Raw genomic sequence first — 27970 nt, forward strand, 5'->3', positions numbered from 1 at the left:
AATATTTATAAAAATATCATTATTATGTGCTTATGTCCAACACAAATGAGTTTAAAATATTTATAAAAATATCATTATGCGTATTTATGATAGTATATGACATTAAATTAATGTGGTGAAGTAATTGACCAATACGCGTATTAAAACTTTTTTACAATCGTATGTGATTTTTTTTAAAATTAAAATGAATAACTTTTATTAAAGTTTGAGTTGTAGTATACGTATGCTATTTATACGTTAGGACACATATTGCTAAAACAGTTTGATCAATATAATGATTCCATAACATTTCTTTTTCACTCTAACTGTAGAGTTAATTCGTACATAACAAAAAATATAAGTAAATGCATGTCTTAATTGAACCATATATATCCTCAAACAGTAACACGTTGATAAAAAAATTCATCTATAAATGATTTTGAAGATGTAACTTTAATACTATCTAAGACAACAAAATGAGTTGCATGCCAATAACTTACGACTTTAATTATTGAACATAGTCAACATTTTGTATTATATAAGGATTGATAATACATAAAAAGATGAAGAAAAACAAGTTTAAAAGTGTTTCATTCATTGATCATTTGTTCTATAGTAACAAATAACTAAAAAGCCATCATCCTCACGAATTCTTCATAATTAAGTCGACCATCACCATCCAAATCAGCCACTCTCATCATCTCCTCCAGCTCTTTTTCTGTGATCTTCTCTCCAATATTTCTCATTACAGATAACAACTGCACATAAATATTAATCATATGTTATTAATTACTAACAAATTAATTAATTTAGATGCTTAAGGAGTTAAGTAAACCTCTGTGGCTGATATGTAACCATCTTGATCCTGGTCAAAGAGTCTGAAAGCTTCTTTCAATTCCTCTTCTGCTTCACTTTGCTTCTCGATTCATCCATCCAACACATGCATGCATACCACATTATTAGCGTTCCTTTTCACCATTACTCTCATTTATCAACAAATTGAAAATTCAAGTTCTTCAACTACACGCACCTTCATTTTTCTGGCCATCACATTCAAGAACTGCTCAAATTCTATCATTCCGTTCCCATCCATATCCACTTCATTCACCATCATTTCCAGCTCCTCCTTCCTGGGATTACTTTGATTCAGTGCCCTAATTGCACTACCCAATTCTTCCATGGTTATGCACCCTTTTTTTTTCAATTTATAATTCAGTAGAAAAAAGACGTAAAAAAGAGAGACAAAACATGCAAACACCAGAGAAGAGAAACAATGGCAGAATATTGTAATTGAATTATATATGAAATACCAAACTATAATTGAGTTCAAAGAGAGGTTAAGAAAGGATACACACCATCTCCATCTCTGTCAAAAAGACAGAAGGCTTCTAGAAAATCGCCAATCAGATTTTCACTCAGCACTTCCTTCATGTTGATGAACTGCAGCAGATCCAAACCTAAGCACAAAATTTAGAGAGAGAAAGGAGATGAAGAACAGAAAGATAGAGTATTGGAACACCAAAATAAAAATAAAGTCCTCATTCATATTCATATTTATCAACCGTCCAAATATATAAGCCTAAGTACAAAATTTAAAACTGAACTTTAGATATGCATGCACCAACCGCCCAATAGGAAAAGCCCCACACCAACTAATTCATGAAACGAAAATAAAATTTTATTGTACGAAAGAAGGAAATAGGGTTAGCAGAAGTGGCCCCTTGGAGGACTTACGTGTATTAATTTAAAGAATTTTTTTCTCGACACAGATTATTTTTCAAGTCACACCAAATCTTCTTTTTTTTTCTAAATCACATTAAATCTTTATTTCATCTATTGAGATATTGTCATGTGTATTGTAAAATATTTGTTGATAAAACTTCGTTAAAACATAATTTTCTTAACGTTTGAAAAATAAAGAAAATGTTTTAAGCAGACAGAAAACTCTGTCAGAAGAATGCATATTTTTCAAGGTAATTAAAACTATTCAAGTATTTATGCAGAATTTGCCTCTTTTTTCTTCGGAAAAACTCATAGAAAAAGACCTCCTAATCACCCTTAAGACTGTTTGAAACTGTTGTATATATCAGCACAGTGTGGGAATTGTCTTTGTCCGAAACTCTCCAAAAGTCGTTTTTTATGACTTTTTTTTAGAAGGGGTTGTGTTAATGAAAAATTGTATGGTTTTGGTTTTGGTTGTTCCCACTTCCTATTCTCGCTGTCTAGCGTGTAGGTGCCGGTGCCATCACTCAACACTCTACACTCTGTCTGTTCTTATCAGGCACAGAAATTGCACATAAATGGAAACAGTATGGAAAATTTCAACAGTTCTATTACAATTACGTGAAATATAGAGCATGTTGTTTCTTTAAAGTGAAACATAGAGTTTTAAAAACGAGATATAAAGTAGAACAACTGATTCTATTCAGGAAAGGAAAATAATAAAAAAATTTCGTGTTCTGGGGAAACTAGATTCCTCAAGGTCCAATTATTGACAATGTAGGCTAAAGAAAAACCCAAAACCAAAGCAAATTGCAATACGGAAAGTGGAGTTGCAATAAAGTTTCAAATCAAACAACCTGCTCTACTAAGATAAATTTTATGTTTTAATGAAAATTTGTAAGATGCATAATTTGAAATAAAAAAAATCAATTTAATTCTAACCTGTAAAATAGAATTTAAATATCATTTCTTAAAAAATGGACAGAATTGTTCGAATGATTTTATTTAGTGAATTTTAGCCTGCCAACAAGTTGGTGGTTTTAATTTATGATCTATGTTTAGTTGAAAGTTTATTCAAAGTTTCGTGTTAATAAGGCAATCTGAGATTATATAAGTGGTGCAAATCTCACTTTTAATCTATTTTTGTAGAATTCAGTAAGGTTTAATGCTTCTTAACTTCTTAATAAAGTTAGTGATGTGATCATTCACATTCATCTGAAGCCATGTTTAGATTGTGTGTTTTGTTTTTTTGGTAAATGCACATGTTCATGTTCCGAGTGCATGGTTTGTCTACTTTTTTTGAAAATGGAGAGTATCAAGTTTTGGTTAATGCAACATTTTAAACAAACTTTGGTAGAGAATGGAATATTTTCACCATATTCTTTTTTAATTTTCATGTATTTACTTTAAAAATACTTTGTTATATTGTAATTTTTTAAACTCGTTATTCTACCAAACCACATAATTGAGTAGGACCATTTTCCATATACAATACAATATTTCTCTTACGTTTAACTAGTTTCTATTTCTTCTTTCAAAATAATAAGAAAGCACACAACAGAAGAAACAATAATTCCTGAATTCGTGGCCACTAAACCATGTCCCTAATTTATATAATTCAAACCTTTGCAATTATTAGAAAAAACAATCCCTGAACTTGTTTTGGAAGACAATTATCGCTATATGGTTGGAAAAGAAAACGAAAAACAAAAGGTTAAAATAAACTTTGCCTGATTCATATTTATTCATATTCTTAAATCTAATCATAAATTATATTTAATGAATACAATAAATAATATTATTATATTGTTTACAAAATTATTGCATTAATTGTAAGGACTAAGTTTTTGTATGTGCATGATTAATGTATTCGTAAACTAAATTTTATGTTTATTTTGTTATTTAGTGTATAATGATAGGGTAGACCCTAGAAAGATTTAGGGTGGGGTTTAGTTTGACTTGTGGGTTTAGATGTGACTAAAGTAGATATAATAACATGGTGTGTCATTGAAAAACCATTAGTTTTATCCGTAAAACCGAAATAAAGAGAATGAAGTTCTTTTTTTCTTTTTCTTACACCATCTTCAATTTCTCCATCCTTCTTAGGATTCCGAAGTTTTTAAACAAAGAGCAAAAAGATAACACTTTTGTAAAGTCAAGAAATATGTACGGTGAACTGAAAATAAAGAAAAAGAGATTTTATATTAAAATCAATGTAAAAATCTTTTATATATATATATATATATATATATATATATATATATATATATATATATATATCAATGTAGTTTTGTTAATTTTGAAGAGTTCTTTGCTTTCTAATTTTCGCATAATTCGCTAAGAGAATTAAAATTTTCTAGTAGCTTAGAGGCAGTGGTGACGAAAGGATTATATGATTGCCAATTTCTCTCAGTAAAAATTTTGTGGTGAGAAATCGAAAAGAAAAAATTGTTAGAAATTGTTCAGTTGATAAAATTTTGTTCAACAGTTTAGGTCGGAATAAAATGGGTAATCCTAATCCTATGCTTTAGACTTTTGTGGCTCTTTTCTTTTTCCGAGTCCCAAGACCATGTTAAGCCTCATAAATTAGCCGGTACTAGCCATGTTCACAATTTGTTTGGACCACTTCAATTCAATCTTCATGGAGGAAGAGAAAAGATAATCGTAAATTTGTTGTAGAATTTCAAAGAAAAAAAGATAATTTTTTCATTTTCCTACGAGGGTGGTTACGAAAAAGTTAGAAATAGTTCCCTTATCCTTCTTGGACAAACATGTATTCAAAATACACACGTGAAATTGCGTAAAGCGGAAACACGCTGTGATGTCTATCATGAACATGACCACAAACAGCGACTTGTTCTATCGTTGTGTCCAAATGACAATTGAAACGATTGTTACGGGCTCCATTCGGATCTTCTTTTGTTTTTTCATGAATGGGCTCCACTCAAATCTGATGCTAGTTTACTACAATAAAACTTAGCAACTTTTTGCTAAAAGAATGCTCCACTCTCAGTAAAATCCCTACATAGAACATTCAGAGACACCATGTTCACAAGGAAGAAAATTTTATTTGCTTATAAATCAATTATTTAGTGTAGTGAACCACCTTAAGCACCAGGAAGTGCCTTAAGAGAACTACATAAAATACACGTAAACAAAATGCAGAGACATAACAAATCCTTAGCCCTAATTAAACAAACAGATACTGCGCTATTTAGTGCCTGCCTATATATATATAATCCAGCTCTTCACTTGAAACATTTAGGTGATCACTACAGCCATGTGTTGAACACTTCATTCTTTGCCATCTGCAGCCCGAAGTGAACCTAGTTGAACTGGGGCCTGAGTCTGCACCACTTTGGAAGACCCATACACTGATATATCAATACCTTCACCCTTCTCCTTCTCAATCTGCTCCTTAATCCAGAAGTATGTGATCCTCAGCCCATCCTACAATATCAGAATTCAGATACTGTAAGTATCATAGAATCATTTGGTTGTTTAAAACTATCAAAAAACTAGGAAAGGATGTTGTAAAATACAAAGGTTTTCATTCAGAAAAGCTAAAACTGTTGCACATACTTAACATGAACATGCGATGAATTATGGAATGGAAATGAGAAGATAAATTCCTATGAGTTAATGATGATATTAATACCTTCAACTTCATAGTTGGAGCCCAGCCAAGCTTTTCTTTTATCAGTGTGTTGTCTGAATTACGACCTCGAACACCCTCGGGACCGGGAATGTGATGAATAGGAATATTCTTGTTCTCAAAGCCAAGAATAATCTCAGCCATCTCATTCATGCTAACCATCTCATCACTTCCAATATTTACCGGCTCACGGAAGTCAGATTTTGTCAATCTAAACACAACAATAAACCCCAATGTCAAGTTTTATCAAAGATTATGAAGAAAAAGGTGAAACATCTCCATAATTTCTTTATATACTCATGAATACCATATTGACTTTCCCCTATTCAACCAAATAAGACAAATTCTAAATCACGTAAATGCGGAAATCTATATTGTGGCCATATAATCCAATAGTTTTGATTGAGCTGGTGATTATTTTTCTTTCAGAAAGACCCAGTTTAAAATAAATGGATTTTGCAAAGAAAAATACTAATTGTATGTTTGGATCAATGTCTGTGATCCACGTTTCAAATTCATGTCAAAACATGAAAAATTAAGCACTAGCAAGCTCGCATAGTGCTAAGTGGACACACATCACGGAGCACAAAACATGCAGCAACAAATTTACAAGTGCTCAAAATAACTTCACAAAAAGTTACTCTACTGACTCTGTTTTCATATTCAGAAAACAGAAAATTCAGAATTTTAATGTTAAACATACAAACAACAAAAATAACACGATAATTTAGCTATAAGTCAAAAAAATCAGCCAAGACATACCTTAGCACACCTTCAACACACTCATCAATGAAGGTAAATGATCGTGTTTGCAGTCCATCTCCCCACATCTCAAATCTATCAGTGGAAGTGATTACCTTCCGACAAAAAGCAGCAGGAGCCTTCTCCCTTCCACCTATTATATGACAGGAAAAGAACACAACACAAACTTAGTAAATCCAAAAGGATACCAAAATATAAAAACTTTCTACCAAATTACCCATTCGGTAGAGACAAAAACTATAAAAGCTTTAAATTCAGAGAAAAAACATGCCTTTCCAAGTTCCAAAAGGGCCATAGATGTTATGGAACCTCCCAATACGGCACTCAATTCCAAAATCCTTGTTATAGTGCTTGCATAACTCCTCAGTTGCAAGCTTCTCCAGCCCATATGCATCTTGTGGCTAAAACAGTCATAAAATTAAACACATTACTCCCAATCCCAATGTGAAAATCAAGAACCAACATAAATTGAACAACAGCAAAATCATCAACAAACCTCAGCTGGCCATGCATCAGACTCCTTCAAGCTCACATTGGTTTCCAACTGTTTAAACTCTGGGTAGATACAAGCACTAGAGGCATAAAAAAACCTGGAAAATATTTTTTGAATCGCGTAAAGCACATCGTCATATAATTAAAACAAACACCACATCATAAATGTTTGGTCCGAAAACGTATAACTGAAATGATAAGCATGATGACTGACCTCTTAATGCCGTTAATCCTGGCAGCCTCAATCATGTTGAAGCTAATCATCGTGTTGTTGTACATAATGACAGAGTGATTAGACTGAATAAACCCCATCCCACCCATGTCTGCAGCAAGATTGAAAACATGATCAACCCCTTTAGTAACCTTCAAGCAGTTATCCATGACCCTGAGATCAACAAGATGGAATTCATCACAGAACATGTCCTCAGTCATGTGCTCATTTTTCTTCCAGTCAGAAGCAATAATGTAATGCCCCTCCGTCTTGAGGCGCCGAGCTATGTGTGATGCAATAAAACCCCCAGCCCCAGTGATGGAAATCTTAAGCTTCTCTGCTGGCCAGTAAGGCTCTCTCTCAAGACTCTCATAAGTGTACTCACCATAGTCAGTTTTTCCAGCACTTCCCATTCTGCACACAACATGGATTTGGAGGGTAAGATGAAATGGTTAGAAGAATTAAGTCCAAAACATCAACAAGCACTCTATAAACAAAAACAGTTCATGTGAAGCATGGGTAATGTGAGAACCAAGGAAGAAGAAAAGTGCAATTGACGAAATTTCCTCTTTTTAAGGAATAACAAACCAGGCTGAAAAACACAGCGGAGAGTCGGGGGAAAAGAACGACATACAACACATGCTAGCACATGAAGGGTACTAGAATGCGATTAATTAATAGAAGCATAATGAAAACACTTAACTCATTATAGTTGGCACTACTAAAAGATAAAACTTAAGAAAAAAAAAAAAGGAGTATTTAGGTTTAAAAAATATCTGCTACCCAGCTTTCCCAAAAGAAAAGGGGAAAAATTAAATTACAATATATATTTGGTCTTCAGGTGAAGAGTATCAAATTGAGGCAAAGAATAATATAGGTAAAACAAAAAGGAATGATACGAAGAGAATGACAGAACTGGTCCATAGAGAAGACACGGCAAAGGCATCATACGAGAAACCCATTAGAATTGAAAGTTTAAACCCTAAGCGTGGATGGTAAATTTTGAAAGATACAAAAAAAAAAAAAAAGGATGAGGGAATTGAGGAACAAACCTGTGTAGAGGGAAAAGAGAGAGCTTGAAGGGATTGAGAAAAGTTTATGGAGAGAATGAGATAGGAAATGGTTTGAGAGTGGAAGAATGCTATATATAGGATGAGAAGGGAAAGACACTCATTAGTTGTGTTATTTGCTTTCCTCACAATAATTGGCTAGGTAGCAGGACTGACCCACCAAACCACACACAGACACAAACAATGTTTCAATTTTCCTTCCTCCACCCACAAACAATTGTACTGTGCTTTTATTGTTTTTTTGTGCTTTAATAAAACCTAGCAAATTAAGCTCTGTTCTAAATTATTTAGTGCTGGGAATCGTTCACCGAAGCTGTCGCGAGAAAAGGAACGTGGTACACCAGACGCATTCAACACGTTGCCTATCTCTGAACTGAGGAAAGTGTTTTAAGATGAATAGATGCAGTAGATACTTCAAAATCCACCGCTTTAACTGATTCCACCGTACGGCCACTAAGTAAAATTAAGGAAGTTCTTTATACTCCTTCGTTTTTTCTGTTGCAGATTCTCATCACATTTTCACTCTTCGGTCCTATTAAATTAACTATTTTCTAATATTACTTTGTATATTTTGCATCAATTAATTTATATATATAATCAAACTGTGAGACATTTTCTAATATTTAATCCATCCCATTGCATCACACATTTTACCTATAACGAATAAAATTGTTAATGAGTGTATAAAGATAATCGACCTTAATTAGACTATAATTTTAATTTGGAAATTACGTGTAAAATTCTAAAGAATGGTATATTTTAGAAGTGATATTTGTTTAAAAATAGTAAGATTAGATTATTTTAATGTTAAAAATTTTTAATATAAATAAAATTGTTATAAACAAGTTTTATTATTTTAAAACACACCATCTTTATAAACTATTTTTTTAGAACTCTTTGACTTCTATCTAACAGAGTATTTTGTTTTTCTGGTCGTCTGATTGAAGAGCCGAAACCGTAGGATTGATCTTCTCGATGAGCTCTTCAATCTGAACCAATCAGTTTCTCCAGTTCGCGTAAGTTAAGTTTACACTCTTTTCTTTTGTCTTTTCTGTTTTCTATTACATGTAAGCCCTATTCCGCTTGCATGCGTCGTTTTATTTATCAGTATGAGTCTTTGTTGATCAGTGGTCATAATGGTATGTCCTGATCGTTCTTGTGATGTTTTTATGTGTATATAAAGCATCCTGTGAAATTAGAAACGTTTGACGTTTATAGAGTTGTTTAAGCAATATACTAGATAAGGGAAGCTCATTTCTCTGTCTTAATTCATAAACATGTTAAGAATGCATATTGTATGTTTAATTTGTGATTGATTGATTGATATATATGATATGCAAGATTGCTTGTGATGTTGAAAACTATAAAGATGTGTGTTTTTCCTGTTAGTTGAGAATAAATGGTGGTTTAAATGTGTTTTGCATTCAATTGGTATGAATAATTAGATAAAAGTGATGTTTAATAATTGAATGATCTCTGCACTGGTTTTGGAGTGGTATGGACTGACTGAAGATGCATAAAACAAGTTAGATCAATTTCTGTATAATTCTACAGAGTTGCACACTCGTTAGGCAAGTGAGCTGATTTGCAGAATTATGCATAACACTGATTTGTAGAATTATTCAGATTCGCAAACTTGTTGGACGAGTAATTCTCGTTGGGTGAATTTTCAAGTCAGGAACTTCCATACCTAGGCCAGTGGCTGAGCGAGTGCTACTCGTTGGGCGAGCATGGGTTGGGTTAGTGTTACTCGCTGGGCGAATTTGCAAGTCGGGAACTTTAGAATTTTTTTTTGTAATTTAATCTTCCAACTTTAGAAATGTATGGATTTAGTCATTTTAACTAAATCTTGTGAAGTTTATTTGAACAAATGTGTTTCATGATAATAAAATTTGGGTTCTTTATACCGTTTGACACATCTCTACTTACTTGAGAAACGCACGTCAAATAGAACTTAAAAAAATTGTAGTTAATAGGACTAAATTTGTGTATTTCTAGAGTCGATGGACTAAATTAGGTCAAAATTTCAAAGATAGACTAATTTAAATTTTCACTCAAAAGTTAAAGGACAAAAACATATTTAACTCAATATTAAAATGTCTAATTGATAGAAATGGAGATATTTGGATTTTAAATTGTATATTGTGGTTTACAATAGCAAATTAGTCATTTTAACCAAATTTTGTGACATTTCAAACGTGTTTCATGATAATATTTGGGTTGGTTACACCATTTAACACATTTATGCTTTAATATTAGATGAAAAACAAACGTCAAATAAACTTAACAAAATTTTGATAGTTAAAATAACTAAATTTACACATTTATAAAATTTAGGAACTAAATTAAGTCATAATTTAAAAAATAGACTAATTCCAATTTTCACTAAAAATTAAAAGGTCAAAAATATATTTAATCCAATATTAAAATCTCTAATTGATAGAAATGGTGAGCTTTGGGTTTTTATTTGTATATTGCGGTTTACAAGAGAAAAATAATTTATCATTGATTAACTATTGTAATTCGTTTATAACTAAAACATTTAAATGCCTTTCACTATTTTTACATAGATAAAACTCGTTAGTAATCAATCATAAATAATATTTTTAATGACCTTATTGGTAGTTATTGAAACCTCATTATTATTTTGAAATTGTATTTAAATGACAAATATATTTACATTGTTAAAGGTATTGTCAATGTATTTAATATTTTTGTTTAAAAATAAAAAGACATGAGTTTAATCGGCATGCACTTTCAAACAATAAACTTTTCTCAACATATATTTTGTCTTATTTATAAGTTATTGAAAGTACAAAAATATATGAGTAATATTATTTGAATAACAGGTGAGTCACAAATATTTATATTATTCAATAAATTATTGCTAGGGATAGGAAAACAAAATCGTACTCGGAGATATTCACATATATAATTGAAATTTTGACAATTTTACAAGGATGAATTTGAATAACTTGTGTGTTGTGAACCCTGATTTGATGGTTAAAATCAGCAAAACTCATGCTACTATTTTCATCTTTACATCTATTTTGAAAAATAGTCATGGTTACTTATTTAATTACTTCTGAGTTATTATTTACTTTTGATATAACTTTTTTTAAATAAGATTAAATATGATTTTAGTTCTATATTATTTTAGTTTAATTTGAACCAACCAATTTGAACCACTTAATTTTAGAAGAAAAAAATGGAACCAGTTAAACTGTTTTTCATTTTAATCCATTATCAATTTTGGACTAGTTATATATTATTTTATTCTACCTATTTGATTTTGAATACCCCATGCGTGTAATTGATGAAAATATATATTTTGTTGTTTGGTTTAGTAAGAGAGAAGTGGAAATGGGAGAAAAGCGACTACTTATCTAACTGACGATGATAATAATAATATAAAAGTGAATATTTAATTGCCCGTGACTTAGGGGTGATTGTATGGAAGCAATGGGACAAAAGAGTAAAGTTGAAGCCATTATTTTGCCACGACAGAGACGGAAGGTACTTGGAACCTGCACTGCAACTACCCACTCTACTTCTCCTAACAGGACGTATCCTCCACTTTTCTCCTTTTCTTCTTATTCTACTTTGAAAAAATTTATTCATAGTAAAAAAATATAAAATAATTATACTTTTCTAAATATCATTTTATATTATTTTTAATATCAAAGATAATTACTTTTTCATCTACTAAATTTTATCTTAATTTGTCACATCAGTCAAATCTCTCATAAACTTTCACAAATTTTATTTTCAAATTCACACCATCATCACCTCCAATTTTTTTAAAAGAAACAACACAACTTCACTCTTAAATTCACCAAAGAAACAAAACAAACTTTACTATTAAATTCACCAAAATTGATTCACTCCATATCCCTCAATTCAATCCTTACAAAAGAATAAACGCTTAAGAGATGTCAAAAAGAACCAATCTCACTCATATAAGTGATCTATTATGAAGTTTAACTTAGATATCTCAAAACGGGTCACTCGGCCTTGCCCAACCCACTACAGGTTGGTCACTTAGTGAGCTAATCCAACCTGACCCACTTATTTGTGAATTCAAAAAAAATCGAAGTAGGACCCCTTTTAGTTGTTCCCTTACTCCCATTATGTTCCCTCACTTGGGAGCAACTCACTTTCCTATCCTCCTGTCTGAAAACAAAAAGTTCTACTAGGACACAACAAGATCCTCCCGAGAGTCAACCAAACCATCTTCCTTTGCGTAAGTAGGACTCAAACCTCAATCCCTTTAAGTTTCTTTTCCGTGTTGGAGTTTTGGTTCCACTGTAATTTTGCTAGAGTCTCATTTTGCCTCCCTTCTTCTGTTGTGCCACCTTCGTAAGCTGAAATCATATTGTGATGCTCTTCTTTGGCTGCCTGTTTTGTTTGGCTAGCATCTATCAAGGTAAGGAAAGTTAGGATTTTCACGTTAAGTATATGGCTTGTATTTGCTTCTGTTTCATGATTAAAATTAGGGGTGGCAATGGGGGCCTACTCAGCCCGTTTAAGCCCGGCCCGCATAAGGCCCGCACAACGCGGGCTGGCCCGCCCCGCCCCGCATACTTTATGCGGGCTGAAAACACTGGCCCACCCTGCATACTCCTTGACCTGCGGGCCCGCGGGCCGGCCTGTTTTTTTTTTAATTTTTTTAATTTTTTTAAATTTTTATGATAAAACTTTCAATGTTTAAAAATTGGAAAACTTTAAGAAGTTCACAAAATTAAGAAAAGACTTTGGGGAATTAGATGATAAATTGATAATTCAACATTTTTATCATATTCATACTATGACATACACAATGTATTCTTTAAATTTTAGCACATTAAAAATTACATAATACTTGTCTTTTCAAGTTATACAAGAATTTGAAATGATAATGCAAGAGTCCATAAAAGAAGTAATTAATATACACAAGTGCAAGTTTTTTTTTTTTTTAATTTTATGCGGGCTTGCGGGCCGCGGGCCTGCGGGCTCACTATCCTGGCCCGCCCTGCGTTTTTTCTACGGGCCAGCGGGCCGGGCCCTAATTGCCATCCCTAATTAAAATGCCTGATTGACGTGTGTACTTGTATGAGAATGAACTGGATGTTGCTTTGTATTGTTTTTTTGCCTTGCATGCGTAAACAGGTGAAGGACATGCTATTCTCGCCCAAGCAAGTAGCTTTCACGTAAACTAGAGTAGCAAAAACCCACCTCTGCCTTTGCTCGAGTTATCGCTCAGGCGAGAAACTTCATTTTTTAGCGGAAAGCAATATCACTCAGGCAAGAAGGTCCTTCATAGGCGAGAACTCGCAAAAAGTTCATTGTGTCACTGTTGAAGTTCTCGCTCAAAGGCCTAACTTAAGTGAGAATGGTGCATACTTGTTTTTAATTCCTCTGTTTAATATGTGGTTGACGGTATATCTTCAAAATGCATGAAGTGTATGACTATGAGTGTCTTATGGGATTTTATAAACAGAAATTGATGTGGTTGGTGTGAAATAAATCATGAATTGGTTGGTTGGTTGTGCATTGGCATGAGGTTATGATGCTTTGAGATAGCATGTGAAATTGGCGTGAGAAAATGATGTGACGTGACATGAGTTAGACGTAATTTCATGAGTTTTTTGGGAGGTCTCATGGTGGTGTTGTAGTGTATATAATCAGATAAGGATTCAAACATGGTTGCATCCTGAAACTATAAAGAATCGGTCAGTCTCACTTAGAGCAGATTGATTCAAGTGATGAGAGTAGCAGAAGGTCATAGTCTTTGGCAGGATAATGACCTTAGATGATCGTGGACTAACCTTGTGCATGATAGGGTGAAACTCATTGACAATGACTATGCAGAGCAGTAGAGGTCACCACAAGTATAAACATCTAGTGAATCCCATTTCTTTATATGTATCCGGATATTTGAGTTTGAGGGTCTTGCATTATTTGCCTTCACATGTCTTGTGTGCTTACTGAAATGTCTGTTTACAAATCTGCTTGTATACATATATGATGAAAATTATTTTTATCTCTAACTTACCATTTCTTTATGTGTTTGGTTTTTCCTTTTGCATTGATCACCAAATACATTGTGTGAGCAGACGTGGAGATTCCCGATGATAGTTCAGATGATGTTGATGTTGCTTACTTGTTTGGGCGTGGTAGCTAATGCTTTTTTGAACACTTTTTGTCAAACTGTTTTATTTTGCAACTCCTTACTCTGTGAGCACTCTCTAATTAAATTGTTTCATGCTTTGTCTATGTTGAAGGCATTACATTATGCCTTTGGTATCTTTTCATTATATTATAGATAACTTTGAGAAGTTAATTCTGATTGATATATTTTGTGGGTACTTTATTTTTATATTATAAACAATGTGACTTTTTATTTATTAGAATTATTTTATTAAATTGAAGGTTACAGTTTAAAGTTAAAGTGTCAGTATTATTACACCCTACACTATTATTTTAATTGAATTTATAGTTTCAGTTTACATATGAACTCGTATTTGATTTCCATGAACCTTGTCTTATTTTATATTTTTTTCGTGATTTATATAAGTTAACTTTTTAAAATATAAATGCACAAAGTTCCTTTATTTCTATTTATTTAAAAAAAAAATACATGAAGATTTTTTTTTTAACTTTAAATTTCCTTGATTATATCTGAACACCTTATATTTCGGGGTGACATCTTACTTCTTCCACCGGCTTCACTTTCCTTTTGGGCATTGTCGGCATTTTCTATTTGGGCCCAGCTACTGGCACCTCAATTAACAATTTAAAACCTCAACATTTCACTCATGTTTTTGTTCGAAAACTAGCACTTTACCCGTGCGCTATTTAAAAAAAAAGTTATGGTATAATTTTAAGTTAATTAAAATATAATAAAAAATAGTATTCATATTTTATTTTGTAAAATTAAATAATAATATTTTATTACTTTTTGTATAAAATATATTTAAATTATATATTTATATATTTTTAATAAAATTTATTTTTTTCACAATAATAGAAATAATTTAAATAAAGAAACTAAATTGAAACTAATTTTATAATTAATACAAATGTATATTATTTTTACAAATAATATCTTATAATTGAATTTTTTTAAAATATTTGATTATAAACTACTTTTTAAACTACTATAGTCGTAAATAGTGAAGAAAAGGTATGATAGTGTCGTAATGCAATCTTGAAAATAATGTTTAAAGAGATGATGATCACAAATCGGTTTGTTATGATAAAAATAAGTATGAGAATGAATTATGTAAATGTGACCACATAATTTGTTGGAGTAGAAACGTAAATTGATTTTGGTGATAAATTTAAAATAAAAAACTGTATTTTATGAATAACTGCTTTTCCTGTGAACTTTACATCAAAACGTGTTGAAACTTCTACAATGATAAAATTGTGTTGAAGATGAAAAAATATCTAGAAGAGTGTAATGATAATTATAAATTTTAAAGTTTCTTTATTAGGCAATTAAAAATTAATAATTTAAATATTCTTATTTGTCTCGGACATGTGTTATTTAGAAGTTAAGAATGCTCCAAAAAGAGCTTCGAGTTGAGATATTTGTGGTCTACTTGTCCTCGCAAAGGTTTATGACTTATCAAATTGACAAGGCATCGCCAATCTCTCTTTGCCTCTGGAGACATGAATGGGACTACTTAATTTGCTTTTCGTGGTCATCATCAACATTATCTATATATATTACGATTAATATTATTTTTATTATTATTATTAAAATAATAATCAAAGTAATAAACCAAACAGCAAACACCACTAGCAAGTGATGACCTGACCCAGGTCAAAATAAAGCACCACGTCCCATTCATAACACTAATCAAGTGCAATTTAAGATTCAGTCAATCATTGAATGTTGCACTAGCGTGATCTTGTTTTTACAATTTAATTCTAATTAAAATTTACTATGTGAAATGAGTGGTGGGTTGAAAGATACCGATAAGATACAAATTTCATTTATGTATACAAAATTGATACCATTTTTGACTTTAAATTTTTAAACAATAAATTCATAAATCTTGATTAACTTTTTTATTTTTCTCAATAAAACTTAGACATTAAAGACAAAATAAAGATGAAAAGGGAGGTCTAAGTTGATCGAGAAAGTTAAGTGTGGAGCCCTCTAAAGTTTTTGTTCGTTCTTTGAAGAGTTGCTTCTAGTTGAGTTTTGATTATCTTATTCTTATTGTAACACACCACTTCACAGTTATGAAGTCCAAATTGCATTGTAGTTATGATTTATGATGTCCTAATTCAAATGTATCTGTCACTGCAAGTGGGTGTGAGCACTCCACTTGTTAATCCCTAAATATTCATGCTTCCTTCTTCTTCTTCTCCAATATAAGAAAAAACAATAAATGGTATTTTGTGTGAGGCCTTTTTCCATACTTAATATTTCCTTTCAACCTCCACAACATGTAATTCAAGTGTACGTAGCATTCATATCAAATATCTTCCTTGCAGACAGATTCTTAAATTCAGAAAACTTCAATTGCTTCAAGAAAGCGATGGTTTGAGGTTGGATGAGTTCGTATACTTGAAGTTTGAATATTTTCTACATTTATTGTTATCAATATATTGATTAATAGCCACTTCGGGATAAGTTATAATAATTAGTTGTTATTTTTTATTTATTATGTTATGATAAAATCATAAAACTTATGTAAATGTATAATTAATCCAAAGATAAAGTTTAGGTTAAATCATTCCAACATCTCCATCCTCATAACGAAATTTCAAGTAAGTTTTTTTCTTTATATTTGACTCAATTGGATCTCTATTTTGAAAAATTGGTTGCAATTAGGTTCTTTATGTTAATAATACACTAATTGTGTTAATTATGTGTCACGTGTCAACACATTATTTTTTTTTTATAATTTTAAAAAAAAAATATATAAAAAAATTGGCATGTAGCAATCTAACATTGTACCACGTGGCACGGTGTGATGTGCCAATGACAGTGTCACATGTCATTGGATGTGAAAAGTCTGAATGTAGTCCATCTATTTGTTATTTTTGTCTCAATTTGATCCCAAATTTTTAAAATTAAATCAATTTTGTTCCTGCAGAAAACAAATAAGATATGTTAGACACAAGTATTACCTTACTCTGGTCCGCCATCTTCTCAATAGGCTTCCTCCCGGTTGATACATGTCGCTTATGGATATCTCGGTGTAATCGGTTTGGACCCGAGGGATTACCTGCAGAAGAGACTCCGAAGCTCAAGTAAGCAAAATTCCTAAGAAAGTCAAATTTGGTGATTAGGGAAGTAATGAATGCATACCTTTAATTCGTGGGGTCCATACATATTTTATAGATTATTAATTATGTCTGACAACGTCATGGGCAGGGCCTCTGTTTGGGCTGTAGGTGGGCCTGAGCCCTAGCCCAAGTCCTTTAGTTTGATTGTTTGTGGGCCTTGTGAGTCTTATAGAAATGCTTTGATTTTGTTAAGTTTTCCAGAGTAGGCAGTCAAGACTGGCTACTCTTTTAGCGGCTTAGGTCGCTATTATTCTTCTATCGGTTTAGGCCAGTTATTTTATTTGCTCAGCATATATATGGTGATTGTTTATTATTATTATTTGGTAAGACCGGCTAGGTGTGGTACACCAGTCCTCCAGCCTTTGTCGATATATATATATATATATATATATATATATATATATATATATATATATATATATATATATATATATATATATATATATATATATATATATGGCGGTGAAAGATGATAAGTATTGGCATGTTAGCGAGGCCGGCTAGGTGTGATACAAATTTCATCCCTATGTCAAATTTAATTTTTATATAAATTTTACAATGATTTTTTTATTATAACTGATATTTTTAACAAAATTAAATATCAATTATAATAAAAAAAACCATTGTAAAATTTATATAAAAATTAAATTTGATATAAGGATGAAATTGATTCCGTTTTAAAATAATTCAAACAAAATTGAGATAAAATAATAAATATAGAAACTTCATTAAGATTTTTCACATTTAATAATGATACATGGCATTGTGGTATCACATTGTCTTTGTCACGTGATACAATGTTAAATTGACATGTGACAATTTTAATTTTTATCTTTTAAAAATTAAATAAAAAAAATTACGTATTAACACGTGACAATAGTTAACGGATATTACTAATAAAAATAATTTGATTATAACAAATTTTTCAAAATAAAGATATAATTTAGTCAAATAAAAATGAGGGAACTACTTTATATTTGGTTAAAAAAATATACACCTCCGAAATTATTTAACATAAAGTTTAATATAAATACTTTAAGCTATGCTCACTTTATTATCTAATTGTTTTGACTGAGTTTAGGACCAGAAACATCATTGAAATGCTTGTTGTTCATCACTGTTGAATTTATTATTCGATATTGTTCACAACTTACTAGTCAATTAAAGATTTCACTAATCTAATTTTTCTAAAATAACATTAAATTTAAATAAACGGATATTCTTGTTGAAAATCGCAAAGGAGGAACCACCAAGTAGACCACGGATAAGAAAAAAAAAATACAAAAAATATTTAGTTTATTTTATTGAAATGATTAATGATGCAATGTTTTCGTGGACATTTTCATATTTTTATCTTATTTTTTCTAAAAGATGAAAAGAATATGTTATTTTTGGTAAAATGGAAAAGGTTTTCTCGATTCCATAAAAGAAAAGGGATTGGATCATCTTTGTAAAGTTCTCATGTGATGCGAGAACGACAGCTTTTTACAGTTCAAGAAATTGTACGAAGAATTGACCATACTCCACCATGAAATGACACAGCTACACAAACCCTCGCTTTCTTTCCTTATGTAGTTAAAAATAATTGAAAATATCGATATCTTTTTAATAGGAGAAAACAAGAAACTATTAAACTTATGATTTATATTTCAAAATATTAAACATTTTTTTTTATTTGTTTCTACTGTAAACAATTGAGAAACAGTAAAATAATGATATAAGATATTGACCTTTTTATAATTATTAATGATAAGAATTAGAATTAAAGATGACGACCACATAAATTCATCTTAATCCATTAAGGTCGTAGCAATATCAGGTCAATATTATTACACTTTTTGAAAAATAGATTCAATTCATAAATCATTGAGCAGATTTATGATATGAAATTGTGTTATAGCATATTATAACATACATTAATTAATTTTTTTTCTGGAACATTTATTTATGGAGTTTTCTATTAAATAAGATTGTAAATATTTTTCTTCATTAAAATTATGAAAAATTAATATAATATAGTATTAGAGTCATGGTTAAAATCTATCATAACAAAATTGTTAGGCATATCGTTTCACTCTTGATCTGATTATTATCGGACCATCCATTAATGTATAGTTTCATACACGATACACACACATATATATGTATGTATGTATATATATATATATATATATATATATATATATATATATATATATATATGTATATCTTCATGGAAAGGGTGTGTTGGAAGTCTCACATTGATTAGATATAAGATCAATTTATATTGTATATGTGAGCGCAAATCTCACCTTACAAGTCGATTTTGTGAAATTAAATTAGGTTTAAAGTTCATTTCTTAACATAACTCATTCTACATAAAAATAATGTGAGAACCTAGAAAATCGCTTAAGTGCAGTGATATTTTCTATAAAAAGAGAACACTATAATATTTTAATAATAAAAGAAGGTTTAAGCTATATAAAGATTTCTAATAGAATAATTTTATTTTATATAAAATCACTGTTTCTCTAAACATTCTCTTTAGGTTTTATCTCTATAATCTCTCTTCAATTATGACATTAATCTTCATTGTTTCAAAATCAGGGACTATATGACCATTTCTAACGAGGAACTCTACACAACAATCAAATCAAAGAGTCGAGCAAAGTAAGTTATCATCTTGTCTTTTTTATAAGTTTTAGGTCTTTAGGTCTTAGGTTGTGTGTAAATTCTATGAGCTCTATGGAAATGCATGACTCAAGATTACTCTCAGTAAATCTTTGTTGTTTATGATTTTGATATCTAATTTTGAAGATTACGAAGATTACATAATCAATCACATTGAAAACACATAATTAATAAGATAAAATTTACACAATTAGTATTTAACATCATGTTATGTTAAAGTCATGCATAATTGATTAAGTGGGTTTCTTATATGAAAAAAAATGAATTATGCATTAGTAATAAAAGATTATGTAGCTTGTAAAAATGCCCAAGCCAAATTGTTGAATTGATGTGAGAAATATAGGATGAAGAAGTAACAACAATTTGGACAATTCATGTATGTTTTCGGACTTTTAATTTTTTACTTAAAATTTTCACAATACGAAGAAGAAACACAATTGTGTCACTTGTTTTCATCTTTTCATGCACATTGAATAAGTTGAATAGTTTATTAAGTTACGCGGACTGCTACTCAAACTTTTCTCAATTAAAAAGATAATAAAAGTGTGTCAGACATCTTCATCCTTTCATGTACATTAATTTGAATTAAAAAAAAAAAATGAGAAAAAAAGTCATATCAATATATTTGAATTTTCCTATCAATAAAATATTAGACGAAAAATTATGATACCAAAACATCTCTTATGAATGAATGAAGTTCATACAGCATCTCTCTTCCTTTATTTTCTTAAACATTTATCAAGCACTAAAGTATATATTTTTTTTTTGTGATGTAAATTTATTCGTAATCCTTTAGTAAAATCTAGCTCCAGTTTGTGTTGGTGGATGGGTTATATAATATCAGTGGCTGATGATAGGAGAGAAAAAAAAAATTGAAAAAAGAAAAGAGAAGATTGAATGTCTTCTCCCAGTGGTGTACGATTTTGACCTAATACCCCGGTGCTCTCGTTTTGTATAGCCGCGAGCCTCCTCCCATCGCATCACATCACACACAATCAAACCAAAGGAGAGGTACGATACGATATGGATAGGGTGTTCTCAGTCGATGAAATCTCCGATCACTTCTGGCCATCGCCGCCGATCCCCGTCTCCGCCGCCGATGAGGCCTCCAAGATGAGCCGCAGCGCCTCCGAGTGGGCCTTCCAACGCTTTCTCCAGGAAGCTTCCGCACCCTCTCCTCCCTCTCCTTCCTCCGCCACCAAGGCTGCTCCTGCCGCCGCCCCTGACGTCGTCTTTGTCGAGATCGACGATCATCCCAAACCTGCCCCTGCTCCTCCCCAGAACGCCGCCGTTTTGCCCAATGCCCCTGTTCCCGTACCCCTTGACTCTGATGAGTACCAGGCCTTCCTCAAGAGCAAGCTCAATCTTGCATGCCAAGCTGTCGCCATGACTAGGGTAATCCTTTTCTTCTTCACCTTTCTTCATCGTTCAATGTATGCTCCGCTTCGCATGTGCGAATCAAACGATTCCGTTGGTTCTGATTTGGATCTGTCTTGCGTTTTAACTGTTGCTCGTCTTCGGTTAATTATCTTGCATGCATTTTTTGTTTATTTATTTGCATACTGGGGTATGCTGCTCATTTATTTAAGAGCGAACGGCGATCATATCGTATTTTAAAATTAAATAGAGAAACTTCGAATCATACCACACTTCAGGGTTGTTCTTAAAGTGAATTTGCCATTTCGATTCTGAATGCACAAATTTGAAGACGATACGTAATATATTCAGGTGCAACTACTCTCTTACAAGGGAGCCGCCAATTTGATTCATGTCTGCAGTTTGCCTTCTCTCATAAATGGTCTTTAAGTAGAACAAATTACTTAATAGTATCTAAAATATTAAAAAACCATCAAATTCTACTTGGCGATTAAACTGGTGATTCAATATAGGGATTTTGATAATGTAAACCCATTTGTATTTTAGACGGACTGCGTTGCCAAATTATAACTATTATGAATCCTGAAATACTTCTTGTTGTAGCTTCCTAACATACTCCTTCTGATGAAACACACTTCTCCTTATGAACCAAATGGGAGAATACTAACAATTGTTCATAGGATTTGCTAACATAGATCCACTAATTATTTAGGAGGATATAAGCAATACGATATATTTTGAAGAACGGTGCATCTTGTTAACGTATTTGTTGAAAGTTCCATATAGATTAGAGATAAGACAAATCCATAATATATAAATGAGTGCAAATTTTTCTTTATAAACCGGTTTTGTAAAGTTGAGTTAGGATTAAGTTAACTTCTTAACAATGCTCTTTCTAAAAGACAAGTGGGTTTATGTTAGTAAATCTCTTCAATAGTTTTAATTTTAGTTATCCGAGTCTTACTATTTACTTTTCTAGTTTTTGTAATTTCTTTTCACTGAGATGAATTGACAATTCATATATATTTGTGTGTGTGTGTATGTTTTTACCTTGTCACACGTTCTTGTGAAAAAAAAAAATTAAAAACTCATTTGGGGTTAAATTTCAATTAAAAGAAACTGAAAGAATACTTGTGAACTTTTCCTATATGATTATTCCACTACTTTATTGAGCACTCATCCATTCAATGCTCTTGCTCTATTTAGCCATGTAATTGCTTCATGTCCATTCTTTTAAAATAAGGGTTTCACCAACTCATAATTAACTAATAGTTTCTGTCTTATATGACTTTCAATTAAGTTGTTTTATCTATTTCTAGCTTAAATTGTTTGCACTGAACACCATGTATTGTCTATATGAGATTTGTTCCACTTCCCTCCCTTGAAAGGCTTCATATTCATCTTGCTTTAGTTGCTCTGTGGAAGCAGTTTTGAAGTAATTTGTCTCTAAATCTTAAGATTCATACAAATTATGATTTACAATTTAAATAATCAATCAGCAATGCAGAATCCAAATCTTGATTGGATAGCCTTCAGGAGACAGAATAATAGTTTGAGTACGAAATTGGAGGTTTATTACCTGTTTATGCAATTCAGAGTGATACTGATATATTACTTGTTTCTGTACTTCCTGGGGTACAAACCAGTAGTAATCAGGCTTTTGAAATTCTCTACAAAAGAATGTGTTTTCAACAAATAGCTATAAAAAATTAAGAGGAAGCATCCGAGTAGAAGGTCTTCAATGCATTCCATGAAGGGCTTTCCATTTGTATCTATTCTCATATTTCCCCACTGAGAATTGAACCAGAATCTAATGTTTTTTCTCTACACTCTGCAATAGGCATCTTTGGCTAAATCTCAAGAGCCAACCCCTTTTTCTGATGGTGGATCACAGCCTATCGATCCTTCTCAAGTTGGATCTCAGACTACATCTAAAGGTTTGAATTGGTAAATATTTATGCATACATGTATTAAAAGGGTTAAATGACGATACATTGTCAGCGAAGTAGAGTTTCTGGAATGCTGAATATATAATGAATTAGTAGCTAGTAGCAGTTGCACGAGTGGGTTAATTGCATAATCTGTATTTACCATTTTCTTTTTATCAGAACACTATTGCCTTCGTTCATTGACCTGTTTAATAATTCTTTTAGCAGCTTTACAGGTTGAATTTTATCTCTCTTTGTTTGGATAACACCTATTGAATTATGTCAAACGTATATGTCTATGTAGGATCTATTCCTTCTGGAAATGATCCATCTAAGTTACAAGATAAAGATACGAAAGTACCAGTTGGGGTGCCTTCCATACCTTCCACGCAAAAGAAACCTGTTGTTGCAGTTAGGCCATCAACAAGTGGATCATCAAGAGAACTGTCAGATGATGATGATGCTGAGGGAGAGACATCTATGAATGACATGGACCCAGCTGATGCAAAAAGAGTAAGGAGGTAACGATATTCTAAAAATTGCCTGTTTTTATTGTGTAAAATGCTGGTACTTCTTTTATATGCAGGAATTAAATGTAATATCATGTCGTTGTGCTCATAGCACGCTCATAAGTGTTGCACGATTTGCAATGCGATAAGTGCGAGTCCATATGATTCAAGCATCTGGTGATAAAATCAGTGACCGAATCATTTTAATGCTTGAATCACACCATGATTCATACCTGAATCGCAATAATTGCGATCTGAAGAAGAGTAACACTAGTCATGCCTAAGTTCTGTGAGGCCTCAGAAGGAGTTGTTACATTCCACTACTTTTCTGAGGCTACTCCTGGCATCAGCGGTGTTTTATGCTGCTAAAATAAATAAATAAAAAAAAAAACAGCAGCCAGAGCGGACGGTGATCTGGGTGGACAAATCATGTTGTGCTGCAGTTCTAACTTCTGTTTCGTTTATGCCGTGCCTGGATTCCCAACCTTAACTTGCCTATAACCCTAAATAATAGTGTATTGCACTTTTTTTTTTTACTTTAGCATTTAGTTGCTTGATATACCGTGTTATAACTGCCCGTGAACCATCAGTTTTATCCTATAACTATTGACATGATATTAAAGTATTTTCTAATATCAAATAAAAAGAAATAAATTAGTATGATAAATATTTCTGTGTCAATTCTAGTTATTATCTTTTATCTTAAAGCCTAGGCTTAATGACTTATTTAGTCCCGCGTTTGTTTTTATAAATTTTGTCCCACAATTGTTGAAAAGCCTCTATTTGGTCTCATTTTTTTACAAAATAGATCAATGTTTGCCCTTCTGTTAATCTGATGGAAACGGTGTTTAAGCAATGCGAACATGATGTTATTATTGTTGTTATTATTGTTGGTCTGTCCGTTAAGAATTAAATGAGGTCTCAAAAAACTGTTGGCATTCATGGGGTTTGGTGGAGGTGCTCTTCTTCATTTGGCTTAGGGTTGCCGGGGTATTTGGTTTATGAGGGCATTTCTTTTGCAGGTTCGTAAGTTTAAAATCTGTCTTATAAGATCTTCTTATTAGAGTATGCTGACATGCTATAAAATTTAAGACTCGTGATTATAAAAATAACAAAATACTTTTCTGCCTTAAAACGTCTCTTTTTGCCAACAACCAAATAAAAAATTATTGAAATGCAAGGCTTTATGAAACCATTGAATCGGAATAAAAGTTGCAAGGAAATTTTAAAAGTGATGTCACATATTGAGATTCATAAAAGTAAATTAAGACTTCATTTATTGACTTTTTCAATGGAGATGCTGACTTGAGAAGAATATTCCTTTCCTTGCTAGGGTGATGGGTTGCTTATCTCTTTTTTTCTTAGTCTCTTTTTCTTTCTTTCTCTTTCTTAATTCACAAAACCCTTTTTCTGCTCTCTATGCCATTTGGGCTTGTTTGATTTATTATTTCCCAATTCAAAGATTTTGTGCTCATTGATATTGTGTGATTTTTATTTTGGGGTTTCCTTCTTTTTTAGGGTGAATTACGGGTGTGGAGAATTTTATGGGATTTTTAATCTGTGTTTTGAGTTCATTGGTGGTTTGTTTGATTTTGGTGTTTTGGATAGATTTTGTGGTTTCCAATGACGGGGTTTTCGTTGAGTTTACTTGAATTGAGTTCATTTATGTGCTGTTTGGAGCACAGGGCGCTGTCAAATTGTAATGGAAACTGCGCCGTTTTCATGTCACCTTCCATTGTTAGAGTCATTACAAGGTTTTAATTTACTTTTTGTGGATCCTATTATGTCACATCGATTTTAAGATCTTACGGTAACTTTTGTTCAAATGCAAGGATTATTAATAACTTTCTTTGAACTTGTTGGAGAAAAGTTGTTTTTAAGATGAAAAATCATTTTATATTCTTATGACCCAGGGTCTTCTTTAAGACCCACAGTCTTAAATTTTGTCATATTAGCTTTCTCCACTAGAAAGGCATTATAAAACCTCAATCCTGAGTATAATTCCAGCAATAGAGATGCTATTAGTTTGAAGTTGCAATGGGCTTTCTTGCACATGCAGACCATGGGCTTTTAAAAATTCTCGATTTCAATATTTAAGTATTAAATTAAATTATTAATTAACTCATTATTTTAACTGGAACACCTTAACAAGATCATAATGTATTCTTCCGTCAGGCATATAGATGGTGTTAATGAAGGAAAAAAATTAGCCAATTTCAGGAAAGTGGACCAAATTGAAACTTTTAATAACTATAGGATGAAATTGAAAAAATAAATAAATTGTATGACGCAATATTAAACCCAAAATCTATTATAAAGCCATAGTAAAATACTCGCACCATTGTGATTTATAAGCAGAAAAAGGAACACTTTTTTGTTATTCACTATAAACAAATGTTAACTACTTTTACTTTATCTGATGATACTTCTCCTAATGTTATAGCTTTTTAAAAAAAATGCTAATTATATAATATATGTAATATTTAATATAATATATTTAATGGCAGAATATTTATTGTAAATTTCAATATTCTAATATAACAAATATAATTGAACTCCTGCATCCCATACTCGTTCATAGTTATGTTTTTCAGCTATTGATCATGAATATGTTTTTTGATGTCCTTGTTTGTTTGCATATGCTATCTTTTATTATTATTAATCATGAATCTTTGTATTCATGGGGAAATGGTTTTCACGTCATAATTTGAATTCTGATTCAACTACCTTGGTTCAAAGTGATTTAGGTGTTTTGTTTACTCATTGGATTCTCCAGCTCCTGTCTTGTAAAGTCTAAGAGATTGGCATGCCAGAAAAAGTATTACATTAGAACTTCGAAGCAAGAGTGATGGTGTTTACTCCATTCTTTCCCTACAAATTGTGTATAATCTGTATGAAAAAAAATGCCTGAACATTTTTCCTATGAAACTTAAGATGTGAAGATGTGAGAACCCTTGAGGTTTTAATTGTTCTTAAACGGATTATGTACTTCCTCGTTTATACAGTAGGATTAAACAAATTTCATATTGTTTGCAAGTCTTACTGACCAGCCTTTTTTTTCAAAGATAGGATTCCAGTTTTACTTTATATTGTTAGATATTGATATGTTCAACTGGGGAACAAAGTCTATTTCGGTCAATGTCTAATAAAATTTATATCTCAGGATGCTATCCAATAGGGAGTCTGCACGGCGCTCTAGAAGAAGAAAGCAGGCTCATTTAACTGACCTAGAAACACAGGTTTGTGTATTTTATTTTATAGAATTGAATTGTTTCTCCTCCGCCCTCATGTGTTAGATGATTAGTCCTCGCATGAAAACATTGATGCTTTATGACATTTTATTCTATCATCATAGGTTTCTCAATTAAGAGGTGAAAATTCTACCTTGTTGAAGCGCCTTACTGATGTAAGCCAGAAATACAGTGAATCTGCTGTTGACAACAGAGTTTTAAAAGCTGATGTGGAAACATTAAGAGCAAAGGTAATGGTCCTACTTCATAATTGGCCTAACTTAAATCTATTAGGCGCAAACCTAGATGCTCTTCTTCACAAATTCCATCAGTTGGATGAAGAATGGTGTCCAATCATATTTTTCACAGTGAAGAGAAACTACATTAAAAGTTGCATTGCCAATTGCTTCACCTGGATTGACAAAGATCTCATGTTTTGTCATTGCCTGCCTTGTTTTCATTTTTAGGTGAAGATGGCTGAAGAGACCGTGAAAAGAATTACCGGGTTGAACCCAATGGTTCATGCGATGTCTGGCATGCCATTATTTGATGGAAGAAGCCCTTCAGACACTTCAGCTGATGCAGCTGTTCCTGTGCAAGATGATCATCATCACTTCTATCAACCCACATCTAATACTCCTATTCCCAGTCATGATCCGATAGTGAACGATGGGTTGGGGGGCATGTCTTCAATTGAAAATGTGCAGCAGCAGAACTCTGCAGCAGTGGCAGGTGGGAACAAGATGGGTCAAACTGGTTCCCTGCAGCGGGTAGCTAGCTTGGAACATCTTCAGAAGCGGATTCGTGGTGGTGTGGATTCCTGTGGACCTCCCTCTAATGGGGAGCAGTAAGTACCCAAATCTCTTGGATGCTTCACCAGAAAGTTATTATAAAACACTTATTTCTGCTAGTTATTTATAACTAAACCCATATTCATCTGGAATGCACTGTACATCATCAATTTGATGGATCACATGAGTCTGTATTCAATTAGTGCACACCCCCATCTTGTTCTTTTCCAGCAGCCGCTGAGTTCTAACAGTTCTTAATGCCTACGATTTCCCCCAAGTTCCATTA

At 32.0% G+C, this 27970-nt stretch overlaps 3 protein-coding genes across 3 annotated transcripts; 1 reads left to right on the plus strand and 2 right to left on the minus strand.

The window, feature by feature from the left end:
* Positions 1-472: 472 nt before the first annotated feature.
* Positions 473-1566, minus strand: LOC114192467 (calmodulin-like). Its single transcript, XM_028082199.2, has 4 exons — positions 1335-1566; positions 1010-1170; positions 815-895; positions 473-737 (listed from the first exon to the last, which is right to left on the minus strand). The coding sequence occupies exons 1-4, from the start codon at positions 1408-1410 to the stop codon at positions 606-608; spliced, it is 450 nt and encodes a 149-aa protein (XP_027938000.1). The 5' UTR covers positions 1411-1566; the 3' UTR covers positions 473-605.
* Positions 1567-4749: 3183 nt separating this feature from the next.
* LOC114191903 (GDP-mannose 3,5-epimerase 2) lies at positions 4750-8089 on the minus strand. Its single transcript, XM_028081353.2, has 7 exons — positions 7874-8089; positions 6825-7235; positions 6615-6708; positions 6390-6519; positions 6119-6251; positions 5360-5567; positions 4750-5151 (listed from the first exon to the last, which is right to left on the minus strand). Exons 2-7 carry the CDS (start codon positions 7232-7234, stop codon positions 4996-4998), a joined length of 1131 nt encoding a protein of 376 aa, XP_027937154.1. The 5' UTR covers position 7235; positions 7874-8089; the 3' UTR covers positions 4750-4995.
* A 12506-nt stretch (positions 8090-20595) lies between these two features.
* On the plus strand, positions 20596-27970 carry LOC114191534 (light-inducible protein CPRF2-like). The gene is made up of 6 exons (XM_028080755.2): positions 20596-21244; positions 23067-23163; positions 23459-23675; positions 26827-26902; positions 27019-27144; positions 27361-27970. The coding sequence occupies exons 1-6, from the start codon at positions 20873-20875 to the stop codon at positions 27742-27744; spliced, it is 1272 nt and encodes a 423-aa protein (XP_027936556.1). The 5' UTR covers positions 20596-20872; the 3' UTR covers positions 27745-27970.

The sequence above is a fragment of the Vigna unguiculata genome, chromosome 7 (genome assembly GCF_037176805.1).
Source record: "Vigna unguiculata cultivar grain cowpea cultivar isolate G323 ecotype 2 chromosome 7, ASM3717680v1, whole genome shotgun sequence".
Lineage (NCBI taxonomy): Eukaryota > Viridiplantae > Streptophyta > Magnoliopsida > Fabales > Fabaceae > Vigna > Vigna unguiculata.

Excerpts from the sequence above, each read along its gene's own strand:
- LOC114191534 (XM_028080755.2), top strand. The coding sequence starts at position 20,873 with ATGGATAGGGTGTTCTCAGTCGATGAAATCTCCGATCACTTCTGGCCA. Across the intron at positions 21,245-23,066 it reads AAGCTGTCGCCATGACTAGG|GCATCTTTGGCTAAATCTCA; the intron begins GTAATCCTTTTC and ends ACTCTGCAATAG. Across the intron at positions 23,164-23,458 it reads ATCTCAGACTACATCTAAAG|GATCTATTCCTTCTGGAAAT; the intron begins GTTTGAATTGGT and ends ATGTCTATGTAG.
- LOC114191903 (XM_028081353.2), bottom strand. The coding sequence starts at position 7,234 with ATGGGAAGTGCTGGAAAAACTGACTATGGTGAGTACACTTATGAGAGT. Across the intron at positions 6,709-6,824 it reads AGGATTAACGGCATTAAGAG|GTTTTTTTATGCCTCTAGTG; the intron begins GTCAGTCATCAT and ends AATATTTTCCAG. Across the intron at positions 6,252-6,389 it reads CCCTTTTGGAACTTGGAAAG|GTGGAAGGGAGAAGGCTCCT; the intron begins GCATGTTTTTTC and ends GTCATATAATAG.
- LOC114192467 (XM_028082199.2), bottom strand. The coding sequence starts at position 1,410 with ATGAAGGAAGTGCTGAGTGAAAATCTGATTGGCGATTTTCTAGAAGCC. Across the intron at positions 1,171-1,334 it reads TTTTGACAGAGATGGAGATG|GGTGCATAACCATGGAAGAA; the intron begins GTGTGTATCCTT and ends TGAAAAAAAAAG. Across the intron at positions 896-1,009 it reads TGATGGCCAGAAAAATGAAG|CAAAGTGAAGCAGAAGAGGA; the intron begins GTGCGTGTAGTT and ends TGAATCGAGAAG.